This window comes from Theropithecus gelada, chromosome 19 (genome assembly GCF_003255815.1).
Source record: "Theropithecus gelada isolate Dixy chromosome 19, Tgel_1.0, whole genome shotgun sequence".
Taxonomy (NCBI): domain Eukaryota; kingdom Metazoa; phylum Chordata; class Mammalia; order Primates; family Cercopithecidae; genus Theropithecus; species Theropithecus gelada.
In genome coordinates, this window is record NC_037687.1 from 27,504,861 (window position 1) to 27,527,228 (window position 22,368).

The 22,368-nt window shown below is 56.3% G+C and overlaps 3 protein-coding genes and 1 long non-coding RNA gene across 6 annotated transcripts in view; 2 read left to right on the plus strand and 2 right to left on the minus strand.

Moving 5' to 3' along the window:
• The window catches only part of MYBPC2 (myosin binding protein C, fast type), a 35,194-nt gene extending 34,950 nt beyond the window's left edge, over positions 1-244 (plus strand). The window contains exon 28 of the mRNA XM_025367580.1: positions 118-244. Within this exon, the coding sequence (XP_025223365.1) occupies positions 118-128 (11 nt within the window). The 3' untranslated portion in view covers positions 129-244. The remainder of the gene's footprint in view (positions 1-117) is intronic.
• A 476-nt stretch (positions 245-720) lies between these two features.
• Positions 721-7,496, minus strand: FAM71E1 (family with sequence similarity 71 member E1). The gene is given in 7 exon segments (XM_025367101.1): positions 721-882; positions 1,693-1,966; positions 6,439-6,590; positions 6,592-6,618; positions 6,942-7,042; positions 7,239-7,376; positions 7,379-7,496. Coding segments are annotated over 7 exon segments (867 nt in total). The 3' UTR covers positions 721-825.
• Positions 7,497-7,507: 11 nt separating this feature from the next.
• EMC10 (ER membrane protein complex subunit 10) lies at positions 7,508-14,554 on the plus strand. Of its 3 annotated transcripts, XM_025367103.1 has the most exons (8): positions 7,581-7,766; positions 9,033-9,105; positions 10,061-10,170; positions 11,212-11,316; positions 11,685-11,866; positions 11,992-12,085; positions 12,999-13,085; positions 13,296-14,554. In XM_025367103.1, the coding sequence occupies exons 1-7, from the start codon at positions 7,653-7,655 to the stop codon at positions 13,083-13,085; spliced, it is 765 nt and encodes a 254-aa protein (XP_025222888.1). In that variant the 5' UTR covers positions 7,581-7,652; the 3' UTR covers positions 13,296-14,554. The 3 variants fall into 3 exon arrangements, 2 of the variants coding, with proteins under 2 accessions (XP_025222888.1, XP_025222887.1); XR_003116869.1 differs by lacking the exon at positions 12,999-13,085 and having other exon boundaries at positions 7,508-7,831; XM_025367102.1 differs by lacking the exon at positions 12,999-13,085.
• A 4,138-nt stretch (positions 14,555-18,692) lies between these two features.
• Positions 18,693-20,070, minus strand: LOC112613389. Its single transcript, XR_003116945.1, has 2 exons — positions 19,270-20,070; positions 18,693-19,069 (listed from the first exon to the last, which is right to left on the minus strand). It is a non-coding gene; the product is annotated as an uncharacterized LOC112613389 (long non-coding RNA).
• Positions 20,071-22,368: the final 2,298 nt, after the last annotated feature.

Consider the following 22,368-nt stretch of genomic DNA (forward strand, 5'->3'; position numbering starts at 1 on the left):
TGGTGACCGTCATCCTGTCCCCCAGCTGGTCATGTGGACACAGCAGCCAAAGGGGCCTGGGGCTCCAGGAGGAGGCGTGCCCGGGCCTGGCTCACCCGCTTTCTCGTTTTCCTGCAGTGCCGCAGTGAGACCTATCCCCTACCTGCCGAGACAGTTGGTGGCGGAGTCCTGACCCCAATCCCCAGCCTCCCGGGACTGTGTTCTTTCTGGAGTTTTTGCTGAGAACAAAACAGTGTTGTCTGGACCCTGGAGTGTCTGTCCTTCTTGCCTCTGTAGCTCCGTCTTCCTCCTGCAGGGGGTTGGTGACCCCGGGGTTGGCGATGGGAGCAGCTGCGTCCACACAGGCCGCGGTGAGGTGGCCTCTTGGAAGAGCTACTTTAGTGAGGCAGCCATGTTGTTACTGCAAGCACAGAGCATCCAAGGTGAACGCAAGCCCACGTGGAGGCCGGCCCCAGCGAGCTGCTGGGAGGGAGGGAGGGAGGGTGCAGGCTGGGGGCGATGACAGTGGCAGCGAGTCAAAGACGCACCCAGGCCACACCCAGAAGGCTGCTCTACTGAGGCAGCTGTGTCAGTGTGGCGGCCTCGAGGCCCCGGTAGTGGCCCAAAGAGCTAGACGTGGTGAAGTGAAGAGGGAGGCAGCTGTGCTGGACGAACTCCCGCGAGGCAGCTGTGCGGACTTGGCGACGACGGCGGAAACCGCTCGTGGCCTGCTTGTTGGTTCTTAAGGGGTTGACCTTTATTAACTTTAATATCTCACCTGCCTGGCCCTGAGGCAAGGTACTTTGATCTCTGGTCATTCGGTGACCTTGAAGGATGCTGGAAGACTCAGAGTCCCCAGAGTTCAGAGGTCTTGGGGTCAAGTCTGGCTTCCACGCCTTGGGGCTGGGGAGAGAGCGAGCTCGTTTCAGAGGCCTTGGCCTGCAGTTAGGGAGTGGGGGGTGGGGAGGGACTCTGCACTTACTGGAATAGCAGGGGAAGCCAGGTGTCTCAAGAGTGGGCACAGATTCCAGTGACCCCAGCTTCTAAAACTGGCATCACCCCCTGCTCCACCTTGACCCCCAAGGCCCTACAGAGAACTGGACATTGGGCCTGGCTGACCCCACTCCTTCAGGACACAGGTTGTCCCTCTCTAGACCCCACTCCGGTAGGTCAGGGGGAGAGGGGCTGGGGCATGGGTGTGGGTGGCTGTGTATGTTCCCAAGTAGGACACGACAGCCTCCTTGGCTAGGGGCACCAAAGCCCTGGAGAGACTGCTGGCTTCTACCCACAGACCCCCATATCCCTGGGTCACCTCCACTTCCAGACCCAGGAGTCCAGGCCCCAGCCCCTCCTCCCTCAGACCCAGGAGTCCATTCCCCGCCCCTCCTCCCTCAGACCCAGAAGTCCGGGCCCCCAGCCCCTCCTCCCTCAGACCCAGGAGTCCAGGCCCAGCCCCTCCTCCCTCAGACCCAGGAGTCCGGGCCCCCAGCGCCTCCTCCCTCAGACCCAGGAGTCCAGGCCCCAGCCCTCCTCCCTCAGACCCAGGAGTCCAGGCCCAGCCCCTCCTCCCTCAGACCCAGGAGTCCAGGCCCAGCCCCTCCTCCCTCAGACCCAGGAATCCAGGCCCCAGCCCTCTCCTCTCTTAGACCTGGGAGTCCTCAGACGCCTCCCCTCTGCCCTCTGCTGCCCCACCGCACTTCCCCCTCTCCTCACCTCCTTCCACTCCCTCTGGGCCTCCACCTCATCGTCATCGCCCTCCTCATCTTCATCCTCCAGCACTTGGTGCTCCTGCGTGAAGGGCACGGCAGAGGCGGAGAGGAAGCGCAGGCGGTAGAGCAGCCGCACCCACTGGCCGAACTCCCGGTCTCGGGTCTCGAGTGGGGCGCGCAGTCGCAAGTAGAAGGTTCGGCTGGTGTTCAACTTGACCTCGAGCTGACACCGGCTTTCATCGTGGACAAAGAGCTGGACGAACTTCAAGGGGAACAGCCTGGGTGGGAGGAAGCAGCAGACTCAGGTTCTGACCCTGTCGGGTCTTCCTGCACCATCGGGGTCAGGGGTCCCCACCTTGCCACGCCTCCCTCTGCCCCAGGAATCCCTTTCCACTTTCATTGCCTCTTGAATTTGAGTCCATTCCCAACTTTCTTCCAGCCACATGTCTCCTTTTTGTCTCCCACTAGTCCTCTCCCCTAAACTCCAGACTCAAATGTACAACTGCCTACTTGAAATTTCCATCTGGGGCCAGGCGCGGTGGCTCACACCTGTGATCCCAGCACTTTGGGAGGCCGAGGCGGGTGGATCACCTGAGGTCAGGAGTTCGAGACCAGCCTGGCCAACATGGCAGAACCCCATCTCTACTAAAAATACAAAAAATTAGCCGGGCGTGGTAGTGGGTGCCTATAATCCCAGGTACTCGGGAGGCTAAGGCCGGAGAATTGCTTGAATCTGGGAGGCAGAGGTTGCAGTGAGCCAAGATCGCACCATTACACTTCAGCCCGGGAAACAGTGCAAGATTCTTTCTCAAAAAAAAAAAAAAATGTCAGCTGTTATTCTTCTATTTGGGGGACAAAAATCAACCTCCGACTCCCAGGCTCAAGTGATTCTCCTGCCTCGGCCTCCCGACTAGCTCCCGAGTAGCTGGGACTACAGGTGGCCACCATCATGTCTGGTTAATTTTTTGTATTTTTGTAGAGACGGGGTCTCACCATGTTGGCCAGGCTGGTCTCGAACTCCTGGTATCAGGTGATCTGCCCACCTTGGCCTCCCAAAGTGCTGGGATTACAGGTGTGAGCCACCACACCCAGCCTCTACTGCTGTTTTTAAAGAAAGGGTGGATCCATATATATGTGTGTATATATATAAGTGTATATATGTGCATATATGTATATATGTGCATATGTGTGTATGTGTGTATATGCGCATATATGTATATGTACATATGTGTATATATGAGCATATATGTATATGTACATATATGTGTATATATGTATGTGTCTGCGTGTATATATGTATATACATGTATTATGTATATATGTATATGCATGTATAGATGTGTATATATGTATATGTGTATATATGTATATGTATACATGTATATGTGCGTTTATATGTATATATGCATATATGTATATGTGTATATATGTATATATGTGTGTATGTATATGTATATATATTTCTGTATCTATATGTATATATACCTGTCAGAAACTGCCCCAGAATAGCTCAGGGCTGAAGTTGGTTAGACAGAAGCGAGGGGCTAGGAGATGAGTCCTGAGGCCAAATTTGCAGAGCAAGCTCAATGTTCTCACTTCAGTGGTGTGTTCATTTGGGAAGAGGTTTTAGGGTGCCAAAGGAGCTTATGAGAGGGTCAAAGCCACTCTCAGCATCATCATTGGTGTTCTTCCAACTGCAGGTCATGATTCAGTGAGTGATGAGATCTCTGGTGAAATACAGTTAGCATTTAAAATAAAAGGGGCTGGGCAAGGTGGGTCATACGTATAGTCCCAGCACTTTGGGAAGTTGAGGGAGGAGGATTGCTTGAGCCCAGGAGTTCGAGACCAGCTTGGGCAGCACGGTGAGACCCTGTCTCTACAAAAAAAGACAGGGTCAGGCAGCTGAGGTGGGACGATCGCCTGAGCCTGCAGAGAGCTGTGATCACTCCAGCCTGGATGACAGAGTGAGACACTGTCTCAAAATTAAATATGAATGAATGGATGAATGAATGAATAAATAAATACATAAATAAAGGCCAGGCACGGTGGTTTATGCCTGTAATTCTAGTGCTTTGGGAGGCTGAGGTGGGAGGATCACTTGAGGCCCGGAGTTCAAGACCAGCCTGGGCAACATAGTGAGATTCGATCTCTACAACACATAAACAAAAATAAAGGCATCGTGTAGAAGAGAAAATATCTCAGTGTACTGTACTGGCGTCAGAATACTGCTTTGTGAAAGGTTTTTAACTTAGGGGGGATTAATAAATGCTGTAAGTAATCTTGAATACATGCAGGTCAAAATCTGATTTGGCTACCAAATTACAAAAGCAATCTTTTGGACTTCAGAAGTGCAGAGAAAGAACTGTGGACCTTCATGTGTGCATGTGTGAGACAATGAGTTTGTCCTTCCTTCCTTCCTTCCCTCCTTCCTCTATTTCTCCCTCCTTACTTTCTTCCCCTTCTTTTCTCTCTCTTCTTTCTTCCCTTTAGTTCTTTCTTTGAGAACGGGTCTCACTTCATTGCCCAGGCTGGAGTGCAGTGGTGTGGTCACAGTTCACTGCAGCCTGGAACTCCCGGGCTCAGGTAATCCTCCTGGCTCAGCCCCAGTAGCTAGGACTACATGTGTGTGCCACCACATCTGGCTAGCTTTGTAATTTTGATTTCTGTAGAGATGGGGGTCTCGCTATGTTGCCCAGGCTGGTCTTGAACTCCAAGCCTGAAGTAATCCTCCCACCTCAGCCTCCCAAAGTGCTGGGATTACAGGTGTGAGTCACTGTGTCTGGCATCTCTCTTTCATGAACTGTGAGATATGGTCAAAAAAGTGAAAGCCAGGCCGGGCGCGGTGGCTCACGTCTGTAATCCCAGCACTTTGGGAGGCCGAGGCGGGCGGATCACAAGGTCAGGAGATGGAGACCATGGTGAAACCCCGTCTCTACCAAAAATAGAAAAAATTAGCCGGGCGCAGGGGCGGGCGCCTGTAGTCCCAGCTACTCGGGAGGCTGAGGCAGGAGAATGGCGTGAACCCGGGAGGCGGAGCTTGCAGTGAGCCGAGATTGTGCCACTGCACTCCAGCCTGGGCGACAGAGCGAGACTCCGTCTCAAAAAAAAAAAAAAAAAAAAAAAGTGAAAGCCGGACAAGCATGGTAGCTCATGCCTGTAATCCCAGCACTTTGGGAGGCCCAGGCAGAAAGATCACCTGAGGTCAGGAATTCGAGACCAGACTGGCCAACATGGTGAAACCCTGTCTCTACTAAAAATACAAAAATTAGCCGGGTGTGGTAGCAGGTGCCTGTAATCCCAGCTACTTGGGAGGCTGAGGCAGGAGAATCGCTTGAACGCAGGAGGCAGAGGTTGCAGTGAGCTGAGGTTGAGACTCTGTCTCAAAAGAACAACAACAACAACAACAACAACAAGTGAAAGCTACTGGCAGAATGTTTCTGTACTATGGGCACATAAACATTTCAGTGTTTGTAGCTGGAGTTGGAGCAGGAGCCTTGGGTGAGAGAAGGGAACAGCTTCTGCTGTCTATTTTGTGCTTGTTTTCTCGTATGTTAGCATTACTTTTTCTTTTTCTCTTTTCTCCTTTCTTTTTTCTTCTCTTTTCTTTTGAGACAGAGTCTCACTCACTGTCATCCAGGATGGAGTGCAGTGGCATGGTCTCGGCTCACTGCAACCTCCACCTCCCGGGTTCAAGCGATTCTCCTGCCTCAACCTCCCGAGTAGCTGGGATTACCGGTGCCTGCCACCACACCTGGCTAATATTTTGTATTTCTGGTAGAGACAGGGTTTCGCTATGTTGGCCAGGCTGGTCTCAAACTCCTGGCCTCAAGTGATCTGCCTGCCTTGGCCTCCCAAAGTGCTGGGATTACAGGTGTGGGCCACCGCACCCAGTCTGCATTACTTTTTCCTTTTTTTTTTTTTTTTTTTTTGAGACGGAGTCTCGCTCTGTCACCCAGGCTGGAGTGCAGTGGCCGGATCTCAGCTTACTGCAAGCTCTGCCTCCCGGGTTCACGCCATTCTCCGGCCTCAGCCTCCCGAGTAGCTGGGACTACAGGCGCCCGCCACCTCGCCCGGCTAGTTTTTTGTATTTCTATTAATAGAGACGGGGTTTCACCGTGTTAGCCAGAATGGTCTCGATCTCCTGACCTCGTGATCTGCCCGTCTCGGCCTCCCAAAGTGCTGGGATTACAGGGTTGAGCCACTGCGCCCGGCCTGCATTACTTTTTCAATGAAAAAATACGACGTAGAAGAGAGTATGGAGTGAGGCACAGGAGGGCTCAAGAACCGTGAGATCCGCAATCGTGACAAGCTTGGCGTTCCAATCCTGGCCCACTCTGGAGCCACAGTGGGACCCTGGGCAAATGGCTCCCAGCTCTCTGAGCCTCAGTTTAGCTCTTTGGAGGATGGGGCTAAGGGACCCCACCATGTGAAGATATGAGGTCAGAGGTGAGATCTCATGCACGGGCCAGGGGCATCTGGCATGAGCAGGCCCTGTGGAAATGGTCATTCTCCTGACCCCTGCTGGGGCATGGCTGAGGACTGTCCCCTTCAGGTCTGTCTAGTCCCTGATTTCTGGCCCCTGAGGGCTGCTCTGTCCTTCTTCTCCCATGTAGACGGCAGCTCAGGGAGGGCCGGTAGCACCGCCAGCTCCTGGCCCTGGGGGTGGTCTGAGTGAGGGGAGGTACTGCTGGGGGCTCAGGTGCCTGGAGCTGAGGGAGGAGGGGGTCTCGGCTGAGGTGGAGGCAGTTACCCGAAGAGTTGCAGGTGTCCATTCTCCTTGTCAGGGCCGGCCAGAAGCAATAGGTCCGGGAGCTCCAGGGCTGGACTGGAGGCTGCCACCCCCATGGTGACCTCGTTGGCAACTTCTCCCAACCGAGTCACCTGGGGCCAGAGATCAGAGGTTAGGGGCAGAATAGATGTGGCGGCAGAACTGGGGAGGGATCAGAAGTTAGGAATCTTGGTAGGGGAAAAGGTCATGAACCAGGTGAGTTGAAAATCAGGCTGGGGGCCAGATATCCTGGAATTAAAGGTCAAGAATCATATGGGTGTGAAGTTAGGGAAACTGAGGCAACGGAGTTAGAGGTTCACAAAGAATCTAAAGAACTAGAGGTATGGGGCATCAGAGGTCAGGTAGGAGTTGGGAGTCGGCAATCCCACGTGATGGACGTTATGGGGGAGCAGGGGCTTTCCAAGTCAGGAGGAGGCCGAGGGACAGGCCGAGGCTTGGGATGAGGGGGTTCTGGGGCTCCCTACCTGCACAAAGTTGCTCTCAAAGATGGGGAAGTCCCGCAACTGGTCGAATTCGCCGCTCTGGAGGTAGCGTTGGAGCCGTCTGCGACGGCCCGTGGGAGAGGCTGGAACCAGGAGGCATTTTAGCAGGACGAAGTCTGGGCGTCGATCCCGGGAGGCTGTGTCTGGCTGCCAGCCGGGAGGGCCCGGCACAGCTCCGCGCAGAGGACGGGGTATCAGATGTCCCTGAATTGCCGGCCCCAGCCTTTGCTTGGTTCCCTCACCAGGTCCAACCCCTCCAGGCCTGGCTCGGTCTCTCACCTGCCATCCCACCTGGTTCCACCTTGCCAGCTCCACCCAGGGCCGGCTTAGCGCCGCGATCCCGCCTTATCGCGATGTCCCCGCCCGACGGGAGCGGAGGAAGGAGCCGAGGGAGAAAATGAGGGGGCTGGGCTAGGGCATTGTGACGTCATGATGCGGATCGGGTTTTATGACGTCACACAGAAGCGGGCTCCCAGTTTGTGATGACGTCCCTGGAGGGGGCGGCTCCTGGAGATCAGGCTAAAGGGGCGGCTGCATCCTGCTGACGTCAGGCCCCAGGAGCGGTCGAGCGCCAGTGCGCAGGCGCTGGGGCCCAGCGCAGGCGCACGGGCGTCAGGATGCGGCCTGTTTCTCCCGGCGTGCTGCGCGGCTCGTGGCTCTCAGCCGTCGCTTCGCTGGTGGGAAGGAGCCGAGATGGCGGCAACCAGCGCTGGGGCGACCCGGCTGCTCCTGCTCTTGCTGATGGCGGTAGCAGCGCCCAGTCGAGCCCGGGGCAGCGGCTGCCGGGCCGGGACTGGTGCGCGAGGGGTGAGTGATTTTTAGCTGTGCATAGCGGGCGCGGTCTACGGATGTCGCGGGTCTTGGGTCTTTAGGTGAATTACAGACGAAAGGAGGCTGCGCAGGGTTAAGAGGGAAGAGGTGGGCGATCTCTGGAAAGCCAAGCCTCAGTCACGCACGCGCAGGAGGGGCCTCGCCAGTGCACCGGGTTGCAGCAACTGGGAGGGAAAACAAGAGCACCTGTTGGAAAGGCTCTGGCTCGGGAATATGTATGAGGGGGCGGGGCTGGGGGTGTGGAATCTTGGAGAGTCACGTCGGGGCGGTTAAAATGAAAGAGGAATGGTGAAGCCGGGCGCGGTGGCTCTTCTGTCATCCCAACGCTTAGGGAGGCCGAGGCGGGAGGATTGCTCGAGGTCAGGAGTTCAAGACCAGTCTGGGCAACATAGCGAGCCCTGTCTCTACAAAAAATACTAATTAAAAAAATTAGGCCGATCGCGGTGGCTCATGCTTGTAATCCCAGCACTTTGGGAAGCCAAGATGAGCGGACCACTTAAAGTCAGGAGTTCAAGACCAACCGGCTCAACATGGTGAAACCCCGTCTCTACTAAAAATACAAAAATTAGCTGGGTGTGGTGGCAGGTGCCTGTAATCCCAACTACCCGGGAGGCTGAGGCAGGAGAATCGCTTGAACCCGGGAGGCAGAGGTTGCAGTGAGCTGAGATCACACCACTGCACTCCAGCCTGGGCGACTGAGCGAGACCCTGTCTCAGAAAAAGAAAATAAGGAGAGGGAGGGGGCTCTTGAGGAGGTGGAGAGGAGTTTTACCTCCTGAATATGCACGAATGTGCAGGTTTGGAGATTGGAGAAAAGGAAAGCATGAATCTTGAATATGCTTAATAGGGACTGAACTCAGGCTGCATCTTGGCTCTTGGGCTGTCAGGTGGTAAGAAGGCCATTTGGATACTAGCATGAAAAAGAAGCCTTGGGAGAGGGAGGGTGTCATTTAATTCATGAGTATTTGTGGTGCAAGGCTTGGAATTGACCTTGGGATAGTTGCTTTGGCAATGAGGTTAGGCATGTTTGTAGGGTCTGGTTTTCTGGGGGTGAGGGAGTCCAGATTATGAATATTCATGAAATGGGTGGTTTCTAGTGAAATAGAGGCAAGCAGCAGTGATTAACCTGAAGATAAGGCTCCTCCTTCAGCCCACCCCAGTCTGTCTGTCCTGGACTTTGTGGGTGACTGCCATGCTGAGGGCTTGGATGGTTCTCAGCTGGGGCCTTCTGTGTCCTGTGCAGGCTGGGGCGGAAGGCCGAGAGGGCGAGGCCTGCGGCACGGTGGGGCTGCTGCTGGAGCACTCATTTGAGATCGGTGAGTCAGGCAACGTCCTCTCTTAACGTTGGTGCCCTGAGAAGTCAAGACTTGGAGTCCGGGTGCCTCCCGTCATATGACATTTACTAACATCCGTTTACTAACAGATTTGCCCCAGGTTGGGGGAAAGGGGGACATGAAAAAAGAGAAACACTGTCTTTAAATGTCCCCTTGCCTGTAAGACAAATCTCAGTTTTTGAAAGGTCAGCACGGCAAAAATAATGTCAGAGCCGACTTTCCCGATCAGTTGCCACGTGCCCAGCATTAGTGGTTGCACCCTTTGCAAGTATTAACTCACATGTCCTCACAGCAGCCATGTGAGGTGGTAGGTATTCGTGTCAGCCTCCTTTTCCAGAAGAGGAAATGGGTTCAGAGTAGGTACCACACAAGGTCTCATCGTGAGTGAGTGGCAGAGCAGGAGCCAGCTTCAAAGCCAAGCTTAAATTGCCATGACGCAGGCGTCCAGGTTCCCAGAGCTGGATGTCAGTGCTGCCCAGAGTGTAGTAATCGAGTCTGAAGCCCCGAACCTGAGGGCACAAACCCTGAAGCTGGTGCCCCTCTGCAGACCCTGTCATCTGCTCAGTGAACAGCTCCCCTGCTTCTGACAGAGCCAGGTAGTTGAGAATTCCTGAACTCCACAGCGTCCGTATTTTGCAGTTGGGGAAGGTGAGGCTCAGGGAGGTTATATGGCTGTCCCTGGGTCACCTGGTGAGGCAGAGGCAGGATTTGGGAGCTGTGGGGTTCATGCATCTGCTATGGGTTGCCTTGTGAGGTAGAACATGGTGGAGGTGTCCCCACTTTGTAGATAGGAAAATGGGGGCCAAGATGGGGAGGGAACCTGGTCACTCGGGTGGAGGCAGGCCAAAATTTGAAGCTGGACCTCCTGGCCCCTGCCTGAGTTGAAGGATGGGCGGGGGGGTGGTAGGGGGCGTCTCTGAGCCTGAGCTCCTCACAGATGACAGTGCCAACTTCCGGAAGCGGGGCTCGCTGCTTTGGAACCAGCAGGATGGTACCTTGTCCCTGTCACAGCGGCAGCTCAGCGAGGAGGAGCGGGGCCGACTCCGGGTGAGATGGGGCACTCAGGGCTGGGTGTGGATGGGGATGGAGGGTATCTAGCTGTCTCTTCAGCCACCCCCTGCTGGTCCCCCGCAGCCTGCCCTCCAGGCCCAGGTGGGCTTCCAGCACCTCCTGCCACTCTCAGCCTCTGTCCTGGATGACTGCCCCTGGTGGAACGGTTCATCTTGGCGCCGCCAGGCACAATGTCCTGCCTCATGGCCTCTGCCCGCACTGCTCCCTCTGCCCGCAGACCCCCTGTTCCCCCCGCAGGTTTCACACAATCGGCTCCTCTCCTCTTCCAGATTCAGCTGAGCTGTTTCATGACTACTTAGACGAGATTTGCTTGTGAGGAGAGAGAGATCCTTAAAATAGCCATGGTTGGACAGGAGCTCACTTCTGTCGCCCTGTGTTGTGACAGCCTCAGGGCCCGGCTCAATCCTCCGTAGGTGTCATGCAGAGAGGCCCCAGGGCTCCAGGCAGCAGGGTAGAGCGGGAGAAAGGGGCAGAAGGAGCAGCAGCATTTAGAGAAAGCTTGCAAAAGCTGGCACAGCCCACTTGCCCCCGTCGGCCAGATGTAGCTGTGAGGGAGGCTGGGAGTGCAGGCTTCATTCTGGTGGCCACGCGGCGAGGTCTGCCTGAGCAGCCTTCCTGCTTGGTGCCCACATGATTCTCTTGTCACAGCTGCCCCCAAACAGAATTTATTGTGCGTGTAACTGGTGCATCCAGGCGTGGGGTGGATGTCAGGTGCGGCTGGATCCAGGCACAGGGAAGGCGTCCTCAGGACCCACTCCATCGTTGGGCTGGGCTCTGCGCTCCTTGTGATGGCTTCTCCCCTAGGTGGGGCAGTCCCAGCTGCTCCTGGCCTCACCCACCAGCCGGGCCACCCCAGCAGGAATTGTCCTGGGCAGACTCAGGTTGGCCAGCCTGGGGAGTGTGGGCTGTGAGGCGGGTGGGGCTGGAGAGGGGCCTTCGCGGAGGCCTGGTGGGCATCACAGCCTGTCCAGGGCTGGCGCCAGCCTTCTGACCAGCACCCTCTTCTCCCGTCCCCAGGATGTGGCAGCCCTGAATGGCCTGTACCGGGTCCGGGTCCCGAGGCGACCTGGGGCCCTGGATGGCCTGGAAGCTGGTGGCTACGTCTCCTCCTTTGTCCCTGCGGTGAGTTGGTGTTGAGGACAAGCCCCCTTCTCCCTCGTCCTTACCCTCTACCCTGGTCCTGCTTCCACCATTCGAACCCCTGTGTTTCTGGAGCCCGCAGAGGCCTGGGAGACTCGGACCTGGCCTTGCCCTCCAAGGCCTCCTGGTCTGGAGGGGTCGGTCCAGGTAGCGGGTGTTTTTGTGGGGACAGCATTGTGAGGACTCCAGGGTGGGGGCGGTTGAGCTTGGGCTTGTGCCTGAGGGTGACAGGGAGCCATGGGAAGGTTTTGAAAGATGCTCTGGGGATCCTGTGGTCGGGGGCAGGGGGAGGTTAGGGTGGAGCCCAGGCAGCAGGCTCCCCACCTCTGCTGACCCCACTCCCCCGACAGTGCTCCCTGGTGGAGTCCCACCTCTCGGACCAGCTGACCCTGCACGTGGACGTGGCTGGCAACGTGGTGGGCGTGTCGGTGGTGACGCACCCCGGGGGCTGCCGGGGCCATGAGGTGGAAGATGTGGACCTGGAGCTGTTCAACACCTCGGTGCAGCTGCAGCCACCTGCCACAGCCCCGGGGTGAGCCTGCTTCTACAGCCTTTGTGGCGCCCTTGCCACCTGCCCCGGCCCTTCCTGGCGGCCTCAAGGTCTCCGGGTCCCTGGACTCCAGGCCTCACCCTTCTCCTTCTCTCCCCTCGCCCCAGCCCTGAGACGGCGGCCTTCATCGAGCGCCTGGAGATGGAACAGGCCCAGAAGGCCAAGAACCCCCAGGAGCAGAAGTCCTTCTTCGCCAAATACGTGAGTGGGGCTCCCCCGCCTCCCCTATTCCCTTCCTGACAGTCCTGGCGCCTGGCTAGGCCCTCTCTGCTCCCACTCAGACTCCCCTGTGGTGCTCGGGCCTGCCCTCATCCTCCGGGCCTCCTGTATGGGGGCCCCTCACTCTCCAGGCCTCCTGTGTGTCCTGGTACCTGGGCTGAGGCTTGTTTGCAGGAAGAGGGTACGGAGGTGTCGTCAGGGGAGGTCGGGCCAGCTCTAGGGTGCAGGGTCCTGGGGAAGGTCTCGGCATGAGCTAGGCTGGAGCCATGAGGCTGGAGAGGAAGGGAACAGTGGAGGTTTCAAAGCAACCAGGGAGGCTTAGAAAGGAGGGGTGAGCAGATTCTCCAGGGGGATGTACAGGAAGGAGAGAGGAGTGGGTCCGGGAGGGATGTAGCCCAGGGAGGGGCATTGGGGGGCAGCAGGGCGTCCTGGAGGCCTCCTGGAACTGAGGAGGGTCGGGCCTGTGCTGCCAGCAGCAGGTCTGGGTCCAGGGGGCTTGGAGGCTGAGGCATGGGGTGGGGAGGCTGGGAACGGCCAGAGGAGGTGGCTTCCTCCCAGGCCTCTGGTCCCTCGAGTGTGGAGACTGGTGTTAGTTGGGGCACAGGACCCCAGGCAGGACAAGGCCAGCGAGGAGGCCGGCGTGGCCCGAGGGAGGCTAGGAGGATGCTGAGGCTGGGATGGCTGAGCCCTGCCGTGCTGAGCACCCTACCCGAGGGCCTCACCCGCTCTGCCCGGATAGTCCAACAGCTGTGCTGCAGGAAACTGAGGCCCAGAGGCTGAGCCCTTGCCTGCCGGGCCCTGCCCTGCTGCCCACTCGAGCGCCCTCCCGCTCCCCGCTGGCCCTAGGGCCCCACGGCTACCCGCTGGCCCTGACCTGCGCTCCCTCCCTCCCCAGTGGCACATCATCCTGGGGGGGGCCGTGTTGCTCACAGCCCTGCGTCCTGCTGCACCAGGGCCCGCGCCACCGCCGCAAGAGGCCTGAGTGAGGACCGAGACCCCTGCCCCTCCCTGCGCCCCACTGGCCCTCCCTGACCTGTAGTGATGTAGGGGACCTGGGCGCCCTCCCCTTACGCGGCCTCCCTTCATGCCGGGCCCCACCTTCCCTACCCTGGGCGGGCGATGCCCAAACTCACCTCCTTCCCCTCTCTCTCTCTTTCTGTGTCTGTCTGTCCATCCTTCCGTCCGGCTGCAGTGGATGTACATCATTCCCGTCGTCCTGTTCCTCATGATGTCAGGAGCGCCGGACACTGGGGGCCAGGGTGGGGGTGGGGGTGGGGGCGGTGGTGGGGGTAGTGGCCGGTGAGGGCCCAGGCTGGTCAGCCTCCCGTCCTGCACAGCCAGGAGCCTCCCTTTTTGCTGGAGTCCCCTGTGTCCTCAGCCATCCCAAGAAGGGTTTACTGGTCCCTCGTTTCCCCCCCGTCTCACGAGGCTCCTTGTCCTCTGCCTTCTTGCTGGCAGCCGAGCGGCTGGATTGGGGCCTTTGGCATGGGAGCTGGTGTCTCCTGCGCCCGCCTCCCCCATGGCCCCATGCAGCCCTAGGGACTTCCCCCCCTGCCCATGGAATAGAGCCCGAGATCCCGGCCACTGTGCCATCTCTGACTCACATCCCCCCACCCCAAGCCCGTGCAGTCTGGGAACATGCCACCTTCTCTCCCGCCTCTGTGCCTTTGTTCCAGGTGGTCTCCCCTCCTGTTCCTGGCTGGGTTAGGTGGTCCTGTCCAGGCTTCTGCAGCGCCCTCCTCCCTTTGACACTGGACTAGGATGCAGCCTCCCTTCTGTGTCCCCTTGAGGGTACCCTTGGTCCCCTCATCAGGGGCAGAGGCATGAAAGAGCCGGGGCTGGATGGCCAGGGACTTCTGGGCTTGACTCCTAGCACGGGGCCTGCGGTCGTGGTTTGACATTTGTCTGCCTGGTGCAGACAAGAAATCCTTGCCTTTAGGGTGACAGGCCCTCCACAGGCCTCCAGACTTGAAGGAAAAGATTTAAGATTAAAAAAATAAACCCAATAGTTAGTGAAGTCAAAGGCCAGACACTGTAAATAGAACCCCCCCCCCCACCGCCCCCCGCCGCCCAGCGTCCTGCCTGGACTGCGGTGCTACGAGGGGCTGTGGCTGTGCGCTGCCCTCTCTGTAAGTCTATTTAAAAACATCGACGATACATTGAAATGTGTGAACGTTTTGAAAAGCTACAGCTTCCAGCAGCCAAAAGCAACTGTTGTTTTGGCAAGACGGTCCTGATGGCAAGACAGTCAAGACAGCCTTGACTGAAATTCACTGCTCACTTGATACGTTATTCAGAAACCCAAGGAATGGCTGTCCCCATCGTCATGGCTGTGTGAAGCTCAGCTGTGCCGTGTGGCAGTTTATGAAACTGGCCACCAAATCGACACTCAGCTGGCCTCCTGCATTGTGTGGTTATAAATAGCACCCCAGTGAATGCTCTCACCCAGTCTCTCCTGGTTGTGGTTTGAATGATCTCGGGACACACGACTAAAATGGAATTACGATGGCAGATGGGAAACGCGCTTATGAACAAGTGATGGGTTCACGTGAGTCGACTGTCAAGACCAGGAGGTGGTGCATGGTGGGACGTTGCCTTCCCTTTCATCACTTCTTTTTGATTTTGAGACAAGGTCTTGCTCTGTCACCCAAGCTGGAGTGCAGTGGTGATACCTTGTCTCACTGTGATCACCTCCTAGCTCAGCGATTCTCCCACCTCAGCCTCCTGAGTAGCTGGGATTAGAGGCGTGCACCACCACACTCAGCTAGTTTTTGTATTTTTTGTAGAGACGGAGTTTCACCAAGTTGCCTAGGCTAGTCTTGAACTGCTGTACTCAAGTGATCCACCTGCCTCGGCCTCCCAAAGTGCTGGGATTACAGGCATGAGCCACTGCGCCTGGCCTATTTTTGGTAGCTTTAATAAAGAAGATAGTCTTAGCGTTGCTGATTTGTGTTTCTTCCTCCACCTGCAGGAGATAGCTTATGCTTTTTCTGTCTTCATTCCCTGTGAATCCTGCTTTACTCTTCCTACATGATTCCTGAAGTATTTACTAATGCTTTTTTTTTTTTTTTTTTGAGACGGAGTCTCGCTGTGTCACCCAGGCTGGAGTGCAGTGGCCGGATCTCAGCTCACTGCAAGCTCCACCTCCCAGGTTCACGCCATTCTCCTGCCTCAGCCTCCCAAGTAGCTGGGACTACAGGCGCCCGCCGCCACGCCCGGCTAAGTTTTTGTATTTTTAGTAGAGACGGGGTTTCACCATGTTAGCCAGGATGGTCTCGATCTCCTGACCTCGTGATCCGCCCGTCTCGGCCTCCCAAAGTGCTGGGATTACAGGCTTGAGCCACCGCGCCCGGCCTTTGTTTTGTTTTTTTGAGACAGTCTCGCTCTGTCACCCAGGCTGGAGTGCAATGGCATGATCTCAACTCACTGCAACCTCCGCCTCCTGGGTTTAAGTGATTCTCCTGCCTCAGCCTCCCAAGTAGCTGGGATTGCAGGTGCCCGCCAACACACCTGGCTAATTTTTGTATTTTTAGTAGAGACAGGTTTCACCATGTTGGCCAGGCTGGTGTTGAACTCCTGACCTCAGGTGATCTACTGCCTCAGCCTCCCAAAGTGCTGGGATTACAGGCATGAGCCCCTGTGCCAGGCCTACTGATACTTTTTGGGAAGTATTCACAACTCAGAGTCCTGGTCGCTGTGTCTGATCTGCAGATGCCTTCTGCCCCGGCACTGGGGGGCCATCTTCTTTTTCCTGGGTTGAGCATTGGGATCTTTATAAGCCTCATTACATCCTTTCCCTGTAAGACTCAGTTGCTTTCAGGCTGGCGGAGTTATTATTCCGGGAAATGCCTGAGTTCCTTCAGACTCCCCTAGGGTTCTGTTCTTACTCAGCGTTTCTTTGAGGTCTGCCTGTCCCTGGGGAGCCCACTCACTATTTTATTTTACTGACCGGGGTATCCAGGGATGAAGTATGAAACTCAAAAGATAGAGTAGGTTGGCCGGGCATGGTGACTCGTGCCTGTAGTCCCAGCTGTTTGGGAGGTGGAGACAGGAGGATCGCTTGAGCCCAGGAGTTCGATGCTTCGCTGAACTGCGATTGAGCTTCGGCACTCCCGGCGGGGTGCCAGAGGGAGAACCTGTCTCCAGAACAGACAAAAGATGCAGTGGGATCCACGCCGAGGAACTGTATGCTCACTCCGGGCTCAGGCACCCACCCCTCCCTGGAGACAGCCTGGGTTTTCTGTCCCCTGGTATTCCGCAGATACTCTCCGCAGAAACAAACAGATGCACATTTAGACAGCTTTGCAAGTGTTGCTCTTCTCCCCCACCTCCTTTTGACATAGCTGGGGCAGTTTCCATCTCTGGTATAAGGTACCATCTTATTCCATCTCTGGTGTAAGAGCGTGTTGTGTTGGTCCCTCGCTGCTGGATTTGAGTTGTTCTAAGCAGCGCTGCAGGAATCCCCCTGTTCTGCTGCATCATTCTGCACACGTGTGTGTGTGTGGAAGCTGTGGCCCAGTGGGGCCCCGCCTTGCTGGGGGACAGGGACGTGTGTGTGTGGAAGCCGTGGCCCGGTGGGGCCCCACCTTGCTGGGGGACAGGGACGTGTGTGTGTGGAAGCCATGGCCCGGTGGGGCCCCGCCTTGCTGGGGGACAGGGATGTGTGTGTGTGGAAGCCATGGCCCGGTGGGGCCCCGCCTTCCTGGGGGACAGGGATATGTGTGTGATGGTGGTGCATGCTGCCCCCTTACTACTCCAGGTGTCTCCCCCACCCCTCCACCCTGGAGGTGCCAGACAGTCCCTCAGTGATTCCTCAACTGATCTCCAGCTCAGATCCCACCCTTGATCTCCAGACTCATGGAGTCTTGATCTGCCTCCGGGGCTCCTTCCCCAGGATGTGCCTCAGGGGCCACTAAAGGAGCCAGTGCCTCTCACCTGCCCGGATCAGGTGCTTCTCCAGGGATCTTTGTTCTAGTGAGTGGTGCCACCACCTGCCTAAACTCATGGACCAGAGCACTGCCCTGTCCCAATCACACTCCCCTGTGCACCTAAAGTTCTTCCTGGCCTCATCCCTTCACGTCTGTCTCCATGGCCTTGGCCCCAGCTCAAGCCTTGTCCTCTGCCACTGGGCCATCAGCCCAGTCGCCTCTTTGGCCTCCCAGCCCCCAGCATCCCCCCTCAGTCCATCTCCCTAATGGAGGGCTTCCTGACACTAGAGCTGACCTCACTACTCCCCTGCTCACAACCCTCCCCGTGGCCCATCACCTGTCCCAGGATAAAGTCCCAACCCATCATTCTGTGTCTCCTCCTCTCTGTCTCCACTGTCCTGACCCTAACTCAACCCTCATTCTCTGCCTCCTGGACCCTCACCGTAGCCTTGTGACTTCTGGTCTAAGATGTGAGAGCACCTGGCAAGGTAAATGCTCCAGGAGGGTTGCTGCCTCCCATTTCCTGCCACCACAAAATGTTATCAGCTCCCTGGCATTGAGGAAGCTTCCCTCTTCCCAGCCTAGGGTTTCATGTGGGCATTTAGGCGCTCCCAGTATATTGTTGCATGGCAAGCAATCCTAAAATATACAAGACTGCATTTGGTATGTTGCAAAATTCTTTACTAACCCCAAATTGTCTACTGGAAACTATGGCTCCTTTTTTTTTTTGGTGGGTGGGGGGGCGGGTGTGTTTGTGGGATGGAGTTTCACTTGTCACCCAGGCTGGAGTGCAGTGGCTCGATTTTTGCTCACTGCAACCTCCACCTCCCAGGTTCAAGCAATTCTCTTACCTCAGCCTCCTGAGTAACTGGGATTACAGCTGCGTGCCACCACACCCAGCTAATTTTTGTATTTTTAGTAGAGACAGGGTTTCGCCGTGTTGGCCCGGCTGGTCTTGAACTCCTGACCTGAAGCGATCCACCTGCCTCGCTCTCCTAAAGTGCTGGGATTACAGGTGTGAGCCACTACCCCTGGCCTCTGTAGGCTTCTTTAACCCCTCAGAGAGACTCCCTGGTAAGGATCAGGGGCTAATTACTGTTGCCTCTTCAGCTGTCAGTCCATCCTCCTTTGCTTGTACCCACCTTCCAGTCAGCAAGGCACAACAATGTTGTTACAAAGGAAACAAACTCAGTTTGGCCCATTTCCTGGTAATGCAATCTCCCAAACAGGTTTGTGTGAACCAAATTCCATTTTCCTTTGTTTCCCATGTGCAGTCCCAGTTGCATTTCCATGGGAGCCAATCCACCCACCCGTAGAATGACTTGAAAATGTGTGAAGTACCAGGCGCGGTGGCTCACGCCTGTAAATCCCAGCACTTTGGGAGGCCGAGGTGGGCGGATCACGAGGTCAGGAGATCGAGACCATCCTGGCTAACATGGTGAAACCCTGTCTCTACTAAAAAATAGAAAAAATTAGCCGGGCGTGGTGGCGGGCACCTGTAGTCCCAGTTACTCAGGAGGCTGAGGCAGGAGAATGGCGGGAACCCAGGAGGCAGAGCTTGCAGTGAGCCGAGATCATGCCACCGCACTCCAGCCTGTGCAACAAAGCTAGACTCCATCAAAAAAAAAAAAAGTGAAGTTCAGAAGTTTCATGCCAAGAAGTTTGCTGAGCATGATGTTTATATATTGATTAGGAGTAAAAATGTTCTTTTTTACAAAATGTTACAACTTCTCCCTGTCCCCTCCTTCCACCCAGTATCCCCTGTTCCTCCCCCAGGCATTCAGGTCACTGTTCCTTTTTGTTGGGATCATTCTCGGTGTCTCATACAACTGGGTTGCAGCTCCATTCTTTGCCAGGAGGTGGTGGTAGAGGATTCCACGCGCTCAGAATGCCTCAGGCCGGCCCCTGTGGCTTCTCTCCATGGAGGGAAGTGTCCTGCAGGGGGCGCTGTTGGTCCTTCAGGCAAGGTCGGGTTCCTTTGAAGTCTGTCCTAGCAGTTGCTGGTCTTCAGAAACACCGGGCACCGATTTTCTCATCTCTGAAATGGAATTCAGGTGAGGTCCCACCAGTGCTGAGGTGCTTCACGTTGTCAGAGGAAGCGTTGGGGAAGGAGTGGAATGGAGCAGAAATGCGTCATCTGCTCACTGAGCTCAGATAGGAGGCCAGGGATCAGCAGATTCAGGAGCCCATTCCTGGTTAACCCCAGGGTCCCCACCCAGTCCTGGCCCTGCTCCTTACGTGCTGTGTGTCTTTAGGTAAGTTGCTTCCTGTCTGTGAGCCTCTTCTTTGTTTCCGTCTTCCTGGGCCTAGGGCAAGCCCGATTCCTCCAGCCAGCGTCCAGAGTTCCAGATAGAAAAGAAAGAGAGAATGGGTGTCAGAAAGGTGGTCCACTCCTGGGCCTCAGGCCTGGGGGCCCTGCTCAGGGCTAGCCTGTTTGGGCATCGGTGTGGGCTCCTGCCTCCTGGTCAGGACCTGGAAACCTGGGAGCAGGCAAGGCAGGAATGGGAGAGGGAGGCAAAGGCCCACCAGGCAGGGATGCAGGGGCCAGCCGGAGACGGAGGAGATAGGGCTCCCGGGAGGGAGGCCAGTTTGAGTGAGAGCTCGGAGGAGAGAGAGGGAGAGAGAGCCAGGAGAGGAGACTGGTCCGGAGAGGAGGGAAAGGAAAGGACAGGGCAGAGACAGAGAAAACAGAGAGAGGGAAGGAAGAGAGACCCAAGGGGGAGAGACAGGGAAGGAAGAGGAAAGTGAGAAGAGGAAGAGGCAGATTCAGAGAAGAGAGGAGAGAAAAGAGGTGGAAATGAAACAGGAGAAAGGGGGAGGAAAGGAGGGAGAACAGAGTGCAGGAAAAAGCAGGAGGAAAGAGCCGGGCACGGTGGCTCACGCCTGTAATCCCAGCACTTTGAGAGGCTGAGGTGGGTGGATCATGAGGTAAGGAGACCGAGACCATCCTGGCTGACATGGTGAAACCCCATCTCTACTAAAAATACAAAAAAAAAAAAAGCCAGATGTGGTGGCGTGCGCCTGTAGTCTCAGCTACTCGGGAGGCTGAGGCAGGAGAATGGTGTGAACCCGGGAGGTGGAGCTTGCATTGCCCTCTGCCCTCCTCTAGCCTGGGTGACAAAGCAAGACTCCGTCTCAAAAAAAAAAAAAAAAAAAAAAAGGAAAGAAAGAATGGCCAGAGCGGGAGGGGAGAGAGGAGGAGGGAGAAAGAAGGAAACAGAGTGAGGGGTCAGAAGTGGAAAGAGAGGACGAAACAGGGGAAAGAAAGATGGAGTGAGAAAAGGGACAGGAAGGAAGAGAGGTAGAGGGTGGGTGTCATGGCTGGTGAGCTGGGAGAAGAGGGAGGCAGAGAAACGGGTGAAGGAGGGAGCAGCCCAGGAGAAGGGGGTGAGGGAGTGGGGGCCGACTGCCCAGGGAGAGGGAGGGATGAAGGAGTGGGGAGCTCCAGCCAGAGAAGAGGAAAGAGAGAAAGGAGAGAGCCAGGAACGGGGAAGGAAAAGAGCTAGGAGGAGACCATAGAAAAGGGCGCAGAGAGAGGAGAGTGGCAGGGAGGAGAGAAAGGGGATGGAGAGAGGAGGAGGGAGGAGCACAGAGGGAGAGGAGAGGAAACGCCAGAGAATCTGCTAGAAGGAAGAGAGGAGAGAGAAGAGTGGGGAAGAGGGGACAGCGGAGTGAGAAAAAGGAGGGTGGCAGCAGAGAGGACAGTGAGAAAAAGAGAACAGGAAGAGGGGAAAAGAGAAGAAATGGGAGAGGGAATGAGGGTGGGAGAGAAAACAGAACAGAGAGGGGGCAGAGACAGCGGACTGGACTGAGGGGATGGAGTGGTGCGGAGCGGGAGAGAGGAAAGGAGGGTAGGAGAGGGCTGGAGAGAGGAGGGAAGGGAAGAAGGGAAGGAGAGAGACATTAGGGAAGAAGGAAGGGAGAAAGGAAAAAAGAATACAAAAAAGGGCAGAGAGAAAAGAACAGGCCGGGCATGGTGCCTTGCACCTGTGGTCCCAGCACTTTGAGAGGCTGAGGCAGGAGGATCACTGGAGCCTGGGAGGTGGAGGCTGCACTACTGCACCCCAGCCTGGGTGAGCGAGTGAGAAGCAGAAAGGAAAGAAGAGGTGTGGGAGTGTGGAAGAGCAATATGGAGAGAAAGAAGGGAGAGAGGATTGGAAGTGGTAGGGGACAGAGGACCCTGCCCCTCCAGCTGAGGAGGGGGCGCCCCTAAGACGGCGTCAGCCCAGAGACCAGGGCAGGAAGCAGGGACGTGAAGCAGGTTAGGAGCCTTTGCAAGGCAGGGAGAGGGCCTGGGAACTTGGCCATGCAGCAGAAACGTTCCCTGCCTCAACAGGGCGCGGCCACCCCAGGGCCATCTCTGTGACCCAGGGAGAGAAAGGACGACGAATGGGACTAGACGAGGATGGGGAGGAATGGAGCAGCTGTGGAAGGTGCAGCAGAGAAAGGAGGAAGGGAAGGAGCTGGGGGGCGGGGGAGCAGGAAACAGAACGGGACAGAGACAGCTGCCCGGGAGGAAGGGCGAACGGAAAGAAGCAGGAAACCCGAAATGCTGAGCTGGGGGAGGGGAGTAAAGAGAAGGGAAAGAGGATTGGAAGGAACTGGAGAATGAGAGAAGCAAAAGTGTCAGAGTAGGGGGGTGCGCGTAGGAGGGCGGGAGAACCAGTGACCAGACAGAAAAGTCACAGAAAGCAAAGCAAGACCGGACTCCTCATCCAGTAACACTGCGTCAGGTCATCGCCCTCCCCCGCCCCACCCCCAACCCCATAACTGAAAACAAGTAGGAACCTGGATAAAATATTCTTAACAATTTTTTTTTTTTTTTTTTTTTTTTTCCTGAGACGGAGTCTTGCTCTGTCGCCCAGGCTAGAGTGCAGTGGTGCGATCTCGGCTCACTGCAAACTCCGCCTCCTGGGTTTAAGCGATTCTCCTGCCTCAGCTTCTCAAGTAGCTGGGATTACAGGCGCCCGCCACCACACCTGCTAATTTTTATATTTTGTAGTAGAGACAGGGTTTCACCATTTTGGCTAGGCTGGTCTCGAACTCCTGACCTCATGATCAGCCCGCCTCATGATCAGCCAAAGTGCTGGGATTACAGGCGTTTAGCCTGGCCCTTAAAAGGATCAAACTACAGACAAGACCGTAAGGAAGCTGTGGGTCAATGCGGAGGGATGTGGGAACTCATCCCGGTGAAGTGGCAGCCTCACGTCCTTTCTCCCAGGTGTCTCTTAGAGACATTTGGAATTCCATGTGGACAGCCTGGGTGACAGGGGGACCCAGGGCCCTCACCTGGGCTACCCGAGGTGAGTGGACCTGCCACTGTGCCAAGGTGTAGCC